Consider the following 15,054-nt stretch of genomic DNA (forward strand, 5'->3'; position numbering starts at 1 on the left):
TAGCTATCCTCTTACGTTCTCCATTGGGGGACACTTATAGCCCCAAACTACTATAAGACTTCGCAGAAAGCAAAAGCTTAAGCAGCGCCTAACTATGCAGTGCCATTAACTGTAGCTCTCCTACGCTCTTCACAGGGGGACACAACACATATGGCCCCAAAACACTATAAAACCTAACAGAAAGTTATCAAGCGTCACTACGGAAAAGCTTCCCCTCCTACCCTTTCACCCAGGTTTCTGGCATGAGGGGAAAAGAGCAACGAGGATGCGCGTTCCTGCATCCTGCTGTATGCGCATTCACAGCTAATTGCACAACGAATCTGGCGCAAAGCACCAACATTGATTTCAAATGTGATGAGGTGCTTCTGCTCTCAAGAAAATTACATGCTAGCTAGCAGCCTAAACTGATTGAGGAACAATTCTAACTAAAGTACAACATTTCGATAATACATGCATAGTGCAGCCCAGGCGGCCACACCCTTCATTGCCACAAGTCGCAGAGCAAGCCTTTGCATCTCCCCATCAGTAAGCAAGGGACGTTAGGAATCCAACGACGCAGCCGAACCCGACGGACAAGACGGTGAGCGGCCCCGCGACCATGCGCTCCCTTGGATCATCAACAGCATTGCAGGCGTAGAAAAAGGCAAGCGTGCCGATCCACCCATGGCAAAAGGCAAAACCAACGATCACGAACACATACCATATCGGATCAGTGAAAAAGCTGCCGGGCTTGCACAGATACCCCAAGAGGAAAGGCACCAAGAACACCAAGGTACTCAGGCTGATTGGAGCATACGCCTTGCGGGACGGTCTCAGCCAGCCAAGACCCTTAATCCATCCTAAATCGGGTGAGGCTCTTCCGATCGTTTCAAACAGGAACCACATGCCGTACAACACCACAATCTGATTCGGGAAAGTCCACGAATAGTTCCATCCCAACGGGCCTACACTGGGGTACAGATGATACGTATAACTGAAATGAAACACGGCGAGGAGGAGTTCTTTCCAGCTAGCCATCGCCACACGCATCCATAGCATGCGGTTCGGCCTCCCGTTAGGGTCCCCGCTCTGCTGTCGAGACACCTTACGGCCCCAAAGCTGGAATCCCCAAGTTCTTTCCTTCGACTCGGTGAGGGGCGAATCCAGCCGCTTGCTGGACGCTTCCGCCGGCTCCTGCTGAATATGCTTGACGCGGGCCAGGCTCTCTGCCACGTCGGGATGCCTCGCTCGGAATAGGAAATAGAATGCAAACGTGTAAGCAAAGAAAGCAACGATCCCAAAGCTCATGAAGCAAAAGTGAAGCAGGCCGTTGGAGGTGTTCAAGTCAAAGAAGAAGAAACACGCAATCGTCGATATGCAGAAGACCAGCAGTCCCGCAGTCCCCTGACCTAAGCGCACATATCACAACACACACAACAGCACACCCAGAAATGAGCGATAAAGGTAGATTTGCAGTGTACAAGCGCACAGAAAACGCTGTTTGGCGCTTCGAGGAAGGTGTGGCTAGGAGGCATCATCACCAGCATCCCACGCTCCCGAAGAATCGCATTTTCAACGACGAATGCCATCAGATGTGTGTGTGGGGGGGGGGGGGGGAAGGGGAGGCGTCTTTGTATGCATATATGCAAGGAAGTACGTATGTGTGTGTCTGTATGTGCATGTGCGTGCCTCCGTCGGTTCCGGTCTAGTGGCACCGCTCCCCATCCTTGTGCTCACCTAGAGAAACAGAGGCCACATAGCCTGGTGCGATTTGGCACGATAAGGTGTAGCCAACGCCCTGAATTAGTCCCTGGCAGAAGCCCATGAGGACGCTCAAGAGCAGCATCACCCCAAGCAAGCACTGCTGAGCGTAGTCTAATGGCGCCACAGTCCGAGAGGCGCTTTGATCGCGGAGATGCGCATCCATGTCTTGGATGATTCCCAAGTCCTTATGCGGCATTAGTGCAACTGCTGCAGCCAGCATTAGTCCGAGCGTGCCACTTCCGACGGATCCCCATACCACGAGCGAGGGTCGGGGCTTTGACAGCCTCATCAGCACTATCTGCACTACGAGGTTTGCCACTTGAAAAATACCAAGGAAGAGGTTGTTCAGTCCGGGCCTGTTGAGTTTTTGCAGCAAGATGAATGGCAATGTCTGAATCACGAAGTTCCAGCAAATGAGGGAGTTGCAGCCGAGCAGCGTGAACACGAGGTACAGAGAAGGCTTCCTTGAACACTGGATGTCTGAATCCTTTGTGACCTCTAGAGGCAGAACCTCCAAATCCACCTGCCGACGACCATCCTCCTGCGCCATCTTGCTCATCCCGCCACTCTTGGACTGCGCTGTGGCGATCCCCTTTCCTGAGTAGTTGGACACGACACTTCCTTGAGTGCACGGAGCGTGCGCCGAGGCGCTCGTCATGTTGTCACATCCCGACGATTTTCGTGGTACAGAGGCTGACCCCGCAGATCCGCAGAGGGAGGATGCCAAATCGTGATAGCTTGTGGTGCTTACAAGTTTACCCGACAACTCCTCCTGGCCTTGGGAATTCGGATGAAAATTCATAGCAAATACAGACAAGAAATCACGAAATGATGATGAAACACGTCTGGAGGAGATGAGAGAATAATTATGACCCTAACCGCGTTGGCGGAGAGGGGCCGTTCGCTGCTTGTGGGGAGCAGACGACGTCTTGCAAGACGTCCCTAAACGATCATCAGGCCGCAAAGCAACTAGTTATACAGGGAGACTGAAGCAAGTGTGTCGCAATCTGATACGTAGGAGGGAGTAAGATGGCAGCGCATTTGGTGCTCCGCGTCCCCTGTACAGTAGAGCAGCGACTGTCCTAAAGGATGTTGTTTGGGGCTGATTGCTCGAGGCCTGCGGCATTTCATGTCGAGTCCATCTCACGAAATGACAAAAGACTTAATGTTTATTTAGGGCCAAGCTTTTGGTGTCTCAGCTAGCGCGCACAGTAAATGAAGAAAGAGACTGACGATACCGGAGGTGCCATGCGTCGAGGCGCCTGTGCTTTTGGTGGCGTGGCTACACAACGACAATAATGTTTGACACATATTTAAAGTAAAAATCAGACGCAATGCAGAGATTTCAATTCAAGCTGTGTTTACACATCCAAAAACCGGTACACAAAAGGTGGTGACGAGCAAATTCGAACTAGCGCGAGATGCAGCTGTTGGTACCCGATATTGGGGGCATAAGAGTTACCAGTCCGATTTTCTGAAAAGCGGTCTCGCATGCCTTGATATGATTGTAATTGCAGTAGCTTTTAAAAATACAGAGGCCTCGTTTGCGTATATATATACTTCGAGGAGGATTGTCATTCGATGAACCCCTTGGGTTGAGAACGCAGGTCTCTCTGTATTGCGAGGTGAGCCGCGCTGCACTTGCACGGCCAGCTTCATCACAGTTGTAGCAATTACGATTTAGAGACATGTTTGCCGCCCAATTTTGTCGCTCTTGTGTTTTGTTTGTCGAGCCGCTGAGCTTGCTCTAGAGTGGCAGAGGATCTGGGCTGGCTGCGTGTGTACGCACGGAACAGCTGTGTGCGGGTGCCTGGAGAAATTAGAGAGTGCAACATGTAGTGCCATTGTCTTCCTCCCTCGCTACACGGTGGAAGCCTGAGGGGCAGAGGAAGGGAGGAGCGGGTGCTCTTAGGAAATACCCAGCATCCCCTTGTATTGTAGCGCGCCTCCCAAGATTTCCATAGAGAGATTCCACAGTAGGAGCCCTCTTAGAAACAAAGAGAAATCTAGCAGATGTCATTTGCAAACAACAAACCAACAGGAGCTTACTTCCCGCACCACCACAGAGGGTTCCGTGCAAGCTCACCTACCTTGGGCATTTTTACGATAAAGTTGTCACACTTAATTGAGAATTTGTGAATTGAATAATATGCCTGGCTCTTTGTGTATTGTATCTAGTGCAAAGCGGCGTTAGCTCGATGGGACTTAGGGTGGAAGTTTGTGTGAGCGTGCGCAAGATGCTATGTGCATCAAGCTGTGAATGCTCCGAGTGCTTAGCAGGCGCGGCGCCCCTTTGACACACTGGCTGCCTGGCTCTCCTCTCGTTTAAGAATCCTGTGGGAGGACAGCAAGAAGAGAGACCGCGGGTTTTGGAGAACACTCAAGAGCTTTCTAATGAAGCTTTCACACTGCTTTGGTGGCCTGGGGCATCTTGATGGAGGTCGTATGTGGCTTGGCTTACCACAAGGAGTGAGAGTCAGTCCAGGGCACCTGCTGCCTCAGGGCTGTTCGGCATATCGAATGGATCAAAGTGCACGAGATACCACCCTGTTACGGCTACCTCCGGAGAGAGAGATATCCTGTGGCCCTGCGAACAAGGATTGGGAGAGTGTTCAGGAGCTACGCAAAACGATAGCACTCTTTGTGTGCTATGGGTAGCCTGCTTTCCCGTTGTACCTCTCTTGGTGTTCTGAATATCAGTCTCCGGCCTGGTCAGCGGGAAAGCATGATGCCCTAGGGGCCATTCACAGTCAACATGCCTCCTGTGTGATTCGGGTATACTAGGCGTCATTGGTTGAACCACGCGAGTTTCGAAAAAGCCCCTAGGGTGAGACGGGAAAGGTATCACTCTAAGGGCTTTATCGGAACTCTAGTTTGTCCCGCAGAGATGCAGAAGGGAGAACTGCATGGGGACATTAAAAGGATCTAGGGGCAAATGTCTCTTTCTTTGCCGCCAAAACCATTTAAATTGTTGACTTTGTGCTGTGAGAGCAGTTGTTTTCGACCAGCGAGCCTCATGCGACGGGCGAGTGCACTGTGTGGGTCTTTTTCAACTGCTGCAAAAGCAGCAGAAACCCGCAAACGAGGCGCTTTGTGTGAATACCTACGGTGCCTGGCATCGGCTTCGGTGTCTTAGGCAGAATCGCTCTCAGCGACAACGTAGAGATTCGGACTAAGAGAAAACGCCTCTTCCTGTTCGGCGTGCAGAGCACCACATCGCGGAAAGCTTGTGCTACCCGTTCCAGGAAAGGACAGGCACATCGAAACGTGCCACGATCACCAATGTTTGGGTGTTACCTGTTCTGTGTAAGTCTGTTTGTCTGATTTCTGAGCTGCCTCTTCTCCCTCGTCAGTAGGCTTGATAAAGTAGCGCGTACAGATTCGGCCAGGTGTAAATGACCCTCTGGCCTTGGCTATTCAAATCCAGATTCAAATGGCATGGAAACCTTTGAGTGCATCCTTTCTCGCATTCGCAGCCATTCCGCTTGGGTGCAAGCCCTTTCGCTTGCTGTTCCGGCAGCAAAATACCCTAACACCTTCCACTTCCAGCTAGCAAAGCCAAGTCCCTCTATTGCTACGCTCTGATTCTTTGGAGCGCAAACGCCCGCTAAAAATCACTATGATATTCCTTTTGTGATTCCACTGGACACTATTAAGCGTAAAGCTAAGAGATTACGAAAGTCTGGCATACCGGCACTCTCATGTTGCTACTGCAAGAAGAAAAGTTGCTAGTGGGGTGCATGCGTATCACGGGCAGCAGAAACGCAGCACCTGCGGCAGTGCCCGCTGAGGCAAGCTTGACTTGACGCCTCTGCCTCTCTTGTCTTCGAAGCTCAGGCTCGCTCATCAAAAGATCATTCCTGACTGCAAGGGGGGCAGCGGGAAGCACCCGGCCTCCGTGGGAAGGCTCCCCACAGGGGCGCTCCCCGGATGGAATGCACCGCAGAAAGCTTGTGGCGGAGGAGGAAGTGATGACATCCCCAAAGGCGCAGCTCCACAGTGCATGTTGGGGGGAGTTCCTCCGCCGGCGACTACGGGGACGCCTTCTCGCAGAGGCTGCATGGTGTTTGAAACGCCATCAGTGCTGGGCTGACGAGCTTTCCAGAGACCCCTCTGGCAAGAAACGGAGCGATCGCCTCCGTTTGAACGCCCAGGAAACACACGAGGGCATGTACAGACAGGAACGCCAACGGAGAGAGGGCGTGCTCCGGCGGGGGAGCAGCAGCGTCGGCTGGGGCCATACCTTCCGGGTGTCGGTTTTCTACGTCTGAGATTCAACTTGGCATGAAGTTTCAAGTAGTCGTCGTTGATGTGAAGGGGCAGCGAATGGGCATGATCATAAGTCTGCCGAACTCTGTTCTTGAGGTAATCGTCTGCCTCCGGGTTCACGTCGTTTGGCCGCACAGGGAATGCTTCTCGGTGCTTGGGGATGCGCTGTAGTTGCTGGTGCTGCAGCTCCCTGCGCAGCTTCTGTTGCAGCTTCTGTTGCAGCTGCCGTGGCTCCCGATCATCTGGGCGCTGCTGCAGGCGTAACAAGGGACGGGGGAGGCTACGCTTGAGCTGCTGGTCCCAGTATTTTTGCTGCCGTTGCTGGTCAGCTCCACAGCAGTCGAGGGAGAGTAAGGGATAGTGCGCGAAACGCACGTCGTCGTCGATAAGGTCCCAGTCCGTTGCGAGGAGAACATTCCCACGGATATTCAGCTTACCCTGCACTGTCGATGGCGAGGATTCTGCGGGTTCTTCCGCGGCTTCCTCAGCCTTTGGCTCCAAGTCGCACTGGACCGCAGCAACCTTTCTAGGCACTTTCTTCCTCCTCCCCAGTGCGTTATGAGCAGCAGCACGAAGGGCGGCAATGGCAGCATCTACCGCTGAGGACTCGGAGTCGAGTTCAGAAGACGCACCGAAACGATGCAAACGGCCGCAGCAGGAGGTGTGGGAATGACTCCTCATCTCCCCAGATGTATTGGTCCTGGTGAGTGGTGGTGTAGCGAAGGCGAGACGCTGGCGACAACGAGTAAATAGAGACGAGGACGGCTGGAGAGCGGACAGGAGATGCAGCTCGCATGTGTGCAGTGGCCTAGGCTGTGCAAAGTAGCGCAGCAGCAGCCCCAGCAGATCAAGCACAATTTGAGAAAAGAGGTAGCAGAAGGAGACTGCCCTGCGCTCTTTGCGCGGGACTGCCGAGAGGGAACATTGATATCGATGATGCCTCTCCCCCTGCCTACCTCGTTCGGCGCTGGTTCTCTTCCGCCTTCCCGAGGGAGCTCCACCACAGCAGCAGCTCAAGAAAAGAAAGGAGCCTTTAGCAGGCAGTGTGACGATGTCTGTTAACAGAAGCCCCAAATTTAAGAGCGGGGCGGTTTTCGAGTCCACATCCGTCCACAAGCGGCTCAACCGGCAATCCGCTGGCGTTGCCGACTGCAAGCGGGATGAGGAGCAGCAAGGAGGGAATTGCAGGAATAACAGCAAATGAGAGAATAAAGAAAGCCCAATAAATCAAACGGAATTCAGAAGGAACCGAGGACGATAACTTACTTCACGACAAACCAGCCAATTCGAAAGAGGAAGCTGTGGCTACAATTCTGCGAGGACGGGGGCTGCTCGTGCGACTCTAGAGAAAACAAAAGTTGAATCTGTGATCAGGCTCATCAAACGAGTACATTCACTAAAAATTTAGCTGCACGCATGGGAAGGGTTTGCAATAAATCAAAAACGTGGCGAACACCAGGAACCGAGATGCTCATGCACTCGCCGATGCCAGTACCAGACCACTGAACTCCCGAGTTATCCCTCTATGCATCCACGTAAAACAACGAGATGGAAATGGGCGGTCTTTTTCGACTACCATTATACAGCGCGGATCCAAAATTGGTTACTCTAGCCTTCTTCACTCCTAAAGCCGCTGGCCATCAGTCTTCCACGAAAAGTCGTAAGCGGAAGTAAACTCCGCTGTCGAGCATGCCGTGGCTGTGGCCGCCAGAGACAGACCTCACGAAATAAATGCAACAGTCTCTGTGAAGTTGAACAACCCACTAGGCTGCGACGGGAGTGCTGCAGCTGCTGTGGTTCCCCGGGGTGTTGCTACACAAAGTTTTGTTGATTTTTCTGCCCGCAAGCCAATAGCGTACATAGTGCTACTTATGCGCAAGTTGAACTTTGTAGCTTTCGACTTGTGATGGCAACTCCCGGGGGGCTGCGCCCCTAATGTCGGAGGGCGGATGCAGCGGCGAACAGTTCTGGGAAACGGTGCCTCGGCCCTTTTGTATCTAAAGCGCAGCGGGGGAAGAATAATGCGCAACAGCAACCACTTGGTTCTGTTTCGCTATACCAAGCCTCTCTATGCGAACGTACACTACAGTGTGATATGCCTTATCTGTACCTGTCTGCTGTGGTGCCTACGCGTTAAATGGAATGGAATGCTTTTCCCCGGGGATTCCGCGACATGAAAATATTAGCCCAAAGACAAACTCAACAATAAATCCCGAGCAGAACCAGGGTTACTTGCCTGTGCTGCTGCAGTACCGCCAGCAGGAGGAGCCCGCCAAAGAGGAAAAGGCTGAGCAGTTTGACTATGAAGAAAGTTCACTGCGCAATGCAGTATCCGTCCGCTGCTCTACGCCTTCCCGAGTTTGCATCTTGCCTCCCTTGTTAAAAGGCCTTCTCTAAAAACGACCTATAGCTGGTGCCGCTAAGACCTTCCTATACCGTACTACGTTTCTCCTTAGAAAGCGAGTACCGTCTCCGAAAGAGCAATGTAGGTGTGCTCCGGAAATGCCACGGAAACGCTGGACACGGCAGACGCTGTGTGTGTGTATTTTTAACTGCATAATGAGCGTTGCTAGAAGCACAATTTCTGTTTAGACGCAGTGCAAGTAGGCCACGAGCACCCTTTACCTGAGCAACGCAGCCTAAGCGAGTGCCAAAAACAATTTTCCCCGCAACTGCGTGAATTCCAGGCGCCCTACGGGATCGAAAGTCTCCTGTACAGAGGGCGCAGGGCGATAACACATCGAATGAGTCCGAATTAGAGACAAGCAAGCACGGTTCACACTTTCTCCCACTTGGCTTCCGTGTCTCTCCGGGCCGGTTGTCTACACACGTAAAGCTCAGTTGCCTGCAGCTGTGCCTGTTCCTCCTGCACTGCGGCAAGTCCTTTTCTTTTCCTTTTGGCAGCCGCAGTGAAAGGCTGCGGCACGGTTCCCCTTTTCTTTCTCTGCCAGCGCTCTTCAATCCTGCGTTCCCTTGCTGCACGGGCGCCTTCTAGGGACCCCCAAATCTGCACTGCTAAATCTTCGACCTCCTTTGCGTCGTACAGCCTCATGGGTCTGAAAGAGCTGCTGTGGGGGTTAGGCTGCTCCCGCACCGTCAGGCGGCCAGCCGCTGCTTCCTGTCTGAGCAGCTGTTCGCTGAGACAAAACAAGGCTGCTGCTTGCTGCTGAGAGTAGCAAGTGGCGGGTTTGGAAGCTTGCTCGCTCCGACGCGCTCCTGCACCGCTCAAACTGCCGCCGAGCAACGAAGTGTATGCAGCAGCGTCAACGGGGACTGCGGGGGGATGGCTGCACCTTGTTCCCCCGCCGTTCGCTCCGGGAAGAGATGCTGGAAAACTGCAATCTCGACCCTCATCAGCAGCCTCCAAGTCTTCGAACAAGGTGGCGAGCTCCTGGGAATCCAAAGGACACCCTGAGTCTCCTTGCAGATGCAACGCGGCAGTTTGGTGGGTGTCGAGTGCAGCGTCTAGGGAATGCTCTGGGTGGCTGCACTCGGCTGCGTCTAAAGTGGATTGCAGGCGCTCGTGCGCAGCTCGAAAGTTGGCAGACGCGGATCTTAGCTGTGGGCTTGTTGCCGTTCTGTGCCTTTTAACTTCTGGAGCGGACTTTTCAGTTTCATTTTCCTCTTCCCTGCCAGCTGCGGCTGCTCGTTCTTGGTGCTCTTGCAGCCCGGTTGGCTGCTGTTTTTCCTCTGAATCTTCTAAAAGGAAGCCTCCAGAGGAGAGGGCGGCCTCTTCTACGAACTCCGTTTGCGGTCTGTCGCTTGAGGCAGAGTGCGTGCACCGCAATTCCTCGGCAGCTAGCAGAGGGGCGGTGGCGTGCTTCTGGTCAGCTTCTGTACCTCCTGAACACTTGGACCTGTCCAAATGAGGAGGATCGGGGAAGCATGCTGTCGAAGAAGGCGATAGCTCCTCTTCGCCAAAGCAGGTAGCTGCTGCACCACTAGCGCTCTCTATAACACCAGGTTGCGCAGGAGGCATCGCTTTATCATGCAACTTCTAAAAAAAACAAACCACAACAAATCCCTTGGCTTAGGCACCAGTCCGCCATCTGTTTCCTGGCCTGTACAGGTTTACAACTCCCTTTGGCGCGGGGGAGTCTCGGGATGGGGCCGAATAATTAACAGAAAAGCTCTATTCATTGAAACGACAAGAAGGGCACTTCATCGCCACTGGCTTTCTCTTGTTCTATTAAGTAATCGATTGAACTTCCACACATCTGCATGCATGCAATGGCCCCAAAAATGAAGGAATAGTAGTTGCTAACAGATTCTTCCGCAGACTAAGTTTTTACTGGGAAATTTCGATTTCGTTTCCGAAGTTGATCATTTTTCAGGGGAGACAGAGGAAGGCAGTGTAAACCGAGTTTTCCGAAACGATCGCCCCTGCCTGCGGCTCGTGCCTTGCCGAGCGCTAGTAAAACGGAGACCAGCAAAGCAAGGGTAAACAGCTGCTTGAACGACCTCATCAAGCACTTCTACTGCGATGCCTGCCCATCTGGACGCCGTTGGGCTTCCCTCTTCCTCAAAGGACCTCAGGCTGTCTGAACGGACGGCCTATTGAAAGTACATGTTTTTCCCCAAGCAGCAGTTCAAATGAAACCTGCGGACGGCGGCATCTTCCGCTCAGGTCCTTTTCCACTCTGCTCACGATTTCAGCGCTCGCTGCGGCAGCACGAAGGGCAGCAGCAGCGTCAACCACAGCAGACACCCTGATGAAAGAGGTGTGCTTTGCTGCACGTCCGCAGAAGCTCGCATTGCTAAGACCTCATTGTATTTTGCAGCGGCCGTGGTCTTCTTTTTTCTTTTGCACGCACGCTTAGCGCCATGTTGCCGTTTCAGCTCCGAAAAGCGGTGGACGCCGCCAACCAAACGGCGCAGCAGCAATTGCAACAGCGTGAGCCGGATGGAGGCATGTCTACTCAGGAGTACAGCCGGCTTGCCGAGCTGCAGAAGCAACGAGCTCACTTGGAAATGCGGCAGTTGCAGGTGGGCTTCGCAGACATCGCATCTCGGAAGCACGAAAATGAGTGCCTTTGAAAGCGCCAAGTTGTTCGTGCCGTCGCATTGTGCCATGTTTCGCTCGCCTACTCTGCTGCACGCAACGCGCCTGGAGCGAACCCGAGAAGTCTTATTTGGACGCACCCTGAAGTGCAGCCATCATTGTCGTGCCCCAGGCATCCTGTGTGAAACACCCCGCGCGAAACGCGCGATAAAAACACACCGTTCGCTCCCGGGTTGAGCCATCTCTGCCGCGAGGCACTTGTACGCAGAGCAGAAACTCTCACGCCTGAGTGCACCTCCTGGCACGCCTCTTTCTCCGTTTCAAACTGCACCCTTTTCGCTATGCAGGCCCAGGCTGGACTGCTGACGAGAACCCAAGCGCAGGTGGCTGCCGCAGGTCTTGAGTGGCTGTACGACGATCCTAAGAATAGCGCCGAGGCGAAAGACAGAGAAAGGGTGCGTGCTGTGTGCGGTGTAACGACAGCACCAGAGAGGGGTGGTTCCGAAGGGCAGGTCCATGGGGGCAGCCTCAACAAGGCTGGAAGCGGCGCGCCGGAGTTGTGCAACGGTGCAGGTTGGGGACGTTGGCACGTGCAGGAAGTTTCAGTTTTGTAGAGGGTGTGGCGGTGTGCGTGTCTTGCATGTGTTTGCTCAGGAGGCGTATCTGCTGGGAAAGCCGTTGCCAGACGCGGCGCCCAAAGCGGATGAATCTCTGGAGAAGCGCGTTGCTGAATCCGCGACAAGTTCGTCGTAGTCGCGCTTCATGCCGTGTCACTTGCAGCTTCTCCCACTCTGCATGTGTGCCTATCGCTCGATGTTTTTCTCCCGGTGCTGTGGAGGGTCGCATGTACGGTGTTTTGATGCCGCTCGTTCACGAGGCGGGGCGTTCGGGTGTATCCTTGTTTCACAACCAGCCGCTTCTGCACGCTGGCTCCTAGTGAAGGCGAAATTACTCCTCTGAGGAGAGCCATTGAGCGCGCGTTGTCACCACATTTCCTTGCGCCGCCCTCCCCTTTCCTGAGACGGTGCTCGACGGACAAGCAAGGGGCCCCCAAGGGAAGACATCACGCAAAGAAACACAAGACTCATCTCTCTGTCTGCATTTTTTTCTGCGCATCGTCTGCCGTTTGTCTGCAGAGGCACCGCCGCGGCTGCTCCCCACGCAGGACTGTATGCGCAAACTCCGAGAAGACCCCTTACTGCTCATTCGACAAGCTGAGCTCGCTCAGCAACAAGTCCAGGTAGGGCTGCTCTGCTGGTGGTTCAAGCCATCAAAAGACGAACACTGTTGCAATACCGCCACCTTTTCTGTGACGTCAGACGTTGCCTTCTTCTCCTTTCCGTGCGGCGGTGGGATCTGCCATCTACGCTTCCGAGGGAAAAATACATTACTACGCACATGTATGTGTGTGTGTGTGTGTGTAAACGTGTGCCTTCTTCGTATTCGCCGCATCTGCTACTTCAATGCCGCTCTTTTATGATTTCTGTATTCTTCTTGTGCCCTCGCCGTTTTGGAGTGCTTCTGTTTGTTTGGTGTGAAGATGGCTGTTTGACGTGCGGCGCCCTTCGGCCCCCCCTCTTCCCGCAGCCACGGAAAGGCCGCAGGTGCAGAGCACCTGTTTCGCAGCTTTAATTTGTTTGCAGGAGTCCAACCCCTTGCTGCAGCTGCAGCAGATGCGCACACAAGCGACAAGTGCCGGCGCACGGGTTAAGCACCAGGACCCCAAAAAGGAAGCTAAGAAGAAGAAGCATAAGCACAAAAAGCGGCACAAGCACGGCAAGCGCAAACGCAGTAGGAGTAGTGACAGCAGCAGTAGTCGCAGCACTGAGAGCGAAAGGGAGCAGCGCGACGCGCGGTATGGAGGCCGACGAGAACGCGAGGCGAAGACATGCAAAGGAGAAGCGCCTCGATGTGAAACTCACAGCCGCAAGGAGAGGTCTCGGAGTCGAGATGGAGGACGGCACAGCTCTGCGCTGCGCTCTTCTAGAGATGCCATTGGGGAGGAGCACACGGCTGGACGTCGAAGGCACAACAGCAGCCGCAGCAGCAGTACTTATAGGCGTCCTAGTAGTCCCACCAGGCGACGCAAAGAGGGTGAGTCTCGAGAAGGAGAGCAGCGTCAGTGTAGCAACTATGGGCGAGCTCTCACTCCCCAGACGTTCTCCGATGCAGCTAGCAGCAGCAGTGTGCCTTCGCGCACTTACGGCCCCACAATGGTTGGTGCGGGGAGCGAGCCGGCTCCCTTTCGGGTGTCTGATGAGCTGCTGCCGCCTCTGGCCATTCGGCAGAAGGCTATGGCCTTGGAAGAAGCAAAGCGAAACAAATCCGCTATTCGGGAAGCCGTGCAAGGCGAAATGAAGACGGCAGGGTACCAGAGAGACTCGGATGAGAGGGGAAAGAGTGCGGAGCAGCTGCTGGAAGAAATGAGGGCAGAAGGGCTGCGGTAAGGCTTAAAGGCGTAGAAGGCGTAGCGTGCAGGCACAGGCCTGGAGGAGAGGGATACGTTTGTCGGATTCGAAAGTCAGATTGGAGTGCTCAGAGGCACAGACGCAGCTCATAGCTCTCTTGTGGGGTTTTTCCTTGCGCTGCAGCCGCGAAGCAGAAAAGGAGCGCCGCTCAGAACTGGTCCGCATGAAAGATCAACTAGAAGCAAGAATTGAGGCTCAACGACGGGCACTCTTGGATGTACGTCTTCGAAGAAGCTTCCATGTTTATTTATGTCGCCCTGTTTGATTCTTCTTTCACCATGTATTTTCTCTTCTCATCCTCTTGTACATGTTGCCTGCTTTGACTCTTGTCCATAACGGGGGATGGCAGTTTGCTAGGGGCCCAGGGATGCGTGTAAAGTGGGAAATTGTAAGAGTGCGTGTAGTAGTTGGATGCTTTGTAGGTTGGTCTTCCTTCGGATATGATCTGCCAGCTAGATCGTCTTACTGAACGGGGAATAATGATCCTTCCTCTCTGGTCTAATGCTTGTGCGATTTCTACTTTGCATGCCGGGGACTTGCAATGCGAACGTATGCTCATTAGTTGCTCTTTGGGCTTCTGTTTTTTGTTGCACTGATGCAGTCTTCGGATGAAACGAGAGGTCTTCGTCCTTCTGTGGTCGCTGCATCTGCTGTCGAACCTTCCAGAGATGCAGCGATGAAATATCGGAGGATGCAAAAAGCCATTCACGATTTAGGAGCCTCTAACAAAGAGCTAAAGTAGCCCTTTGTCGAAAGTGGCCTCCTGCTTGCTCCTTTCTGCTCTTGTCCCTGTCTTTTCTTGTCTCGCTGTTGGCTGCGACGGTACTTCAACAACCGCAGGAACACTGCGATCCCTTGCTTCTTACGTTCGCATCCGCTCTGCGTTTTTCCCCTTTCCCCGCCACATTCCTTATGTTCTGCCTCTCTAGTAAGGAAGCTGTAGCAAAGCGCCTAGATGGTATTTAAGGGGGCAGGGATTGATCATCTGCTGAAGTAGTGGGTGGGCCTTCCAGGTGGCCAGACAGCCAGGTACAGCCTCATGCGACGGGCACGAATTGCATTTGGCGCGTGGCGCGACCAAACACTGAAGCTTAATTCAGAGGCATGAATACGAGAGACAAAAGGAGTGTGGACAGGAGAGAGGGAAATTTCATGAATTAGAACAGTGAAAAGAAATAAGCAAAACAGGCAACATAGAATGGCTTACGTGAGATTCTAGAATGTGGTGAGTAAGCGGCGCAAAAGGCTCGCAATAGAATCAAGAGCGTGTGTCAGCCTCTCGGGGTGTGATGAGGCCTTCGTAGCAAGCCATACCAAGGGAGTTTATCCTCTGGCGGACATGCGGCTGGCAAAGGATTTTGATAAGCTAACCAGAGGGACGGTAGACGGAAGAAGAAAACAGGACCCAAAGATGTTCCGGATCAGATTAGAATTCTAAATGTTTTCTTGTCTTACGCGAGACTGCGAAGTAGAACTTGTATGTCAGTTTCTCGGGGCATGGTGACGCCTTCTTAGCAAGCTATGCCAAGAAATTATATTCACCGGCGAATATGCTGCTGGCGAGTGAAAAAG

The 15,054-nt window shown here is 53.4% G+C and overlaps 4 protein-coding genes across 4 annotated transcripts; 1 reads left to right on the forward strand and 3 right to left on the reverse strand.

Moving 5' to 3' along the window:
• Window positions 1-522: 522 nt before the first annotated feature.
• On the reverse strand, window positions 523-2,545 carry LOC34618927. Its single transcript, XM_026336972.1, has 2 exons — window positions 1,714-2,545; window positions 523-1,262 (listed from the first exon to the last, which is right to left on the reverse strand). The coding sequence occupies exons 1-2, from the start codon at window positions 2,543-2,545 to the stop codon at window positions 523-525; spliced, it is 1,572 nt and encodes a 523-aa protein (XP_026192757.1).
• A 3,044-nt stretch (window positions 2,546-5,589) lies between these two features.
• LOC34618929 lies at window positions 5,590-6,693 on the reverse strand. Its single transcript, XM_022732242.1, has one exon. The coding sequence runs from the start codon at window positions 6,691-6,693 to the stop codon at window positions 5,590-5,592; it is 1,104 nt and encodes a 367-aa protein (XP_022588258.1).
• A 2,095-nt stretch (window positions 6,694-8,788) lies between these two features.
• Window positions 8,789-9,991, reverse strand: LOC34618931. Its single transcript, XM_026336973.1, has 2 exons — window positions 9,724-9,991; window positions 8,789-9,654 (listed from the first exon to the last, which is right to left on the reverse strand). Exons 1-2 carry the CDS (start codon window positions 9,989-9,991, stop codon window positions 8,789-8,791), a joined length of 1,134 nt encoding a protein of 377 aa, XP_026192758.1.
• An 845-nt stretch (window positions 9,992-10,836) lies between these two features.
• LOC34618932 (pre-mRNA-splicing factor CWC25) lies at window positions 10,837-14,448 on the forward strand. Its single transcript, XM_026336974.1, has 8 exons — window positions 10,837-10,998; window positions 11,362-11,469; window positions 11,669-11,756; window positions 12,151-12,254; window positions 12,658-13,457; window positions 13,606-13,699; window positions 14,084-14,220; window positions 14,412-14,448. Exons 1-8 carry the CDS (start codon window positions 10,837-10,839, stop codon window positions 14,446-14,448), a joined length of 1,530 nt encoding a protein of 509 aa, XP_026192759.1.
• The last annotated feature ends 606 nt before the right edge of the window (window positions 14,449-15,054 follow it).

This window comes from Cyclospora cayetanensis, unplaced genomic scaffold (genome assembly GCF_002999335.1).
Source record: "Cyclospora cayetanensis isolate NF1_C8 unplaced genomic scaffold, CcayRef3 CcayRef3_contig_158, whole genome shotgun sequence".
Taxonomy (NCBI): domain Eukaryota; phylum Apicomplexa; class Conoidasida; order Eucoccidiorida; family Eimeriidae; genus Cyclospora; species Cyclospora cayetanensis.

What these genes read in the sequence shown, in the direction of transcription:
- LOC34618929 (XM_022732242.1), bottom strand. Translation starts at nt 6,693, where the DNA reads ATGAGGAGTCATTCCCACACCTCCTGCTGCGGCCGTTTGCATCGTTTC.
- LOC34618931 (XM_026336973.1), bottom strand. Translation starts at nt 9,991, where the DNA reads ATGCCTCCTGCGCAACCTGGTGTTATAGAGAGCGCTAGTGGTGCAGCA. An exon ending in GGCCGCCCTCTCCTCTGGAG is followed by an intron (nt 9,655 to 9,723) that starts GCTTCCTTTTAG and finishes AAGAACGAGCAG; the next exon opens with CCGCAGCTGGCAGGGAAGAG.
- LOC34618927 (XM_026336972.1), bottom strand. Translation starts at nt 2,545, where the DNA reads ATGAATTTTCATCCGAATTCCCAAGGCCAGGAGGAGTTGTCGGGTAAA. An exon ending in GGCCTCTGTTTCTCTAGGTG is followed by an intron (nt 1,263 to 1,713) that starts AGCACAAGGATG and finishes TCGTTGCTTTCT; the next exon opens with TTGCTTACACGTTTGCATTC.
- LOC34618932 (XM_026336974.1), top strand. Translation starts at nt 10,837, where the DNA reads ATGTTGCCGTTTCAGCTCCGAAAAGCGGTGGACGCCGCCAACCAAACG. An exon ending in TCGCTCAGCAACAAGTCCAG is followed by an intron (nt 12,255 to 12,657) that starts GTAGGGCTGCTC and finishes ATTTGTTTGCAG; the next exon opens with GAGTCCAACCCCTTGCTGCA. An exon ending in GCCTCTAACAAAGAGCTAAA is followed by an intron (nt 14,221 to 14,411) that starts GTAGCCCTTTGT and finishes CTGCCTCTCTAG; the next exon opens with TAAGGAAGCTGTAGCAAAGC.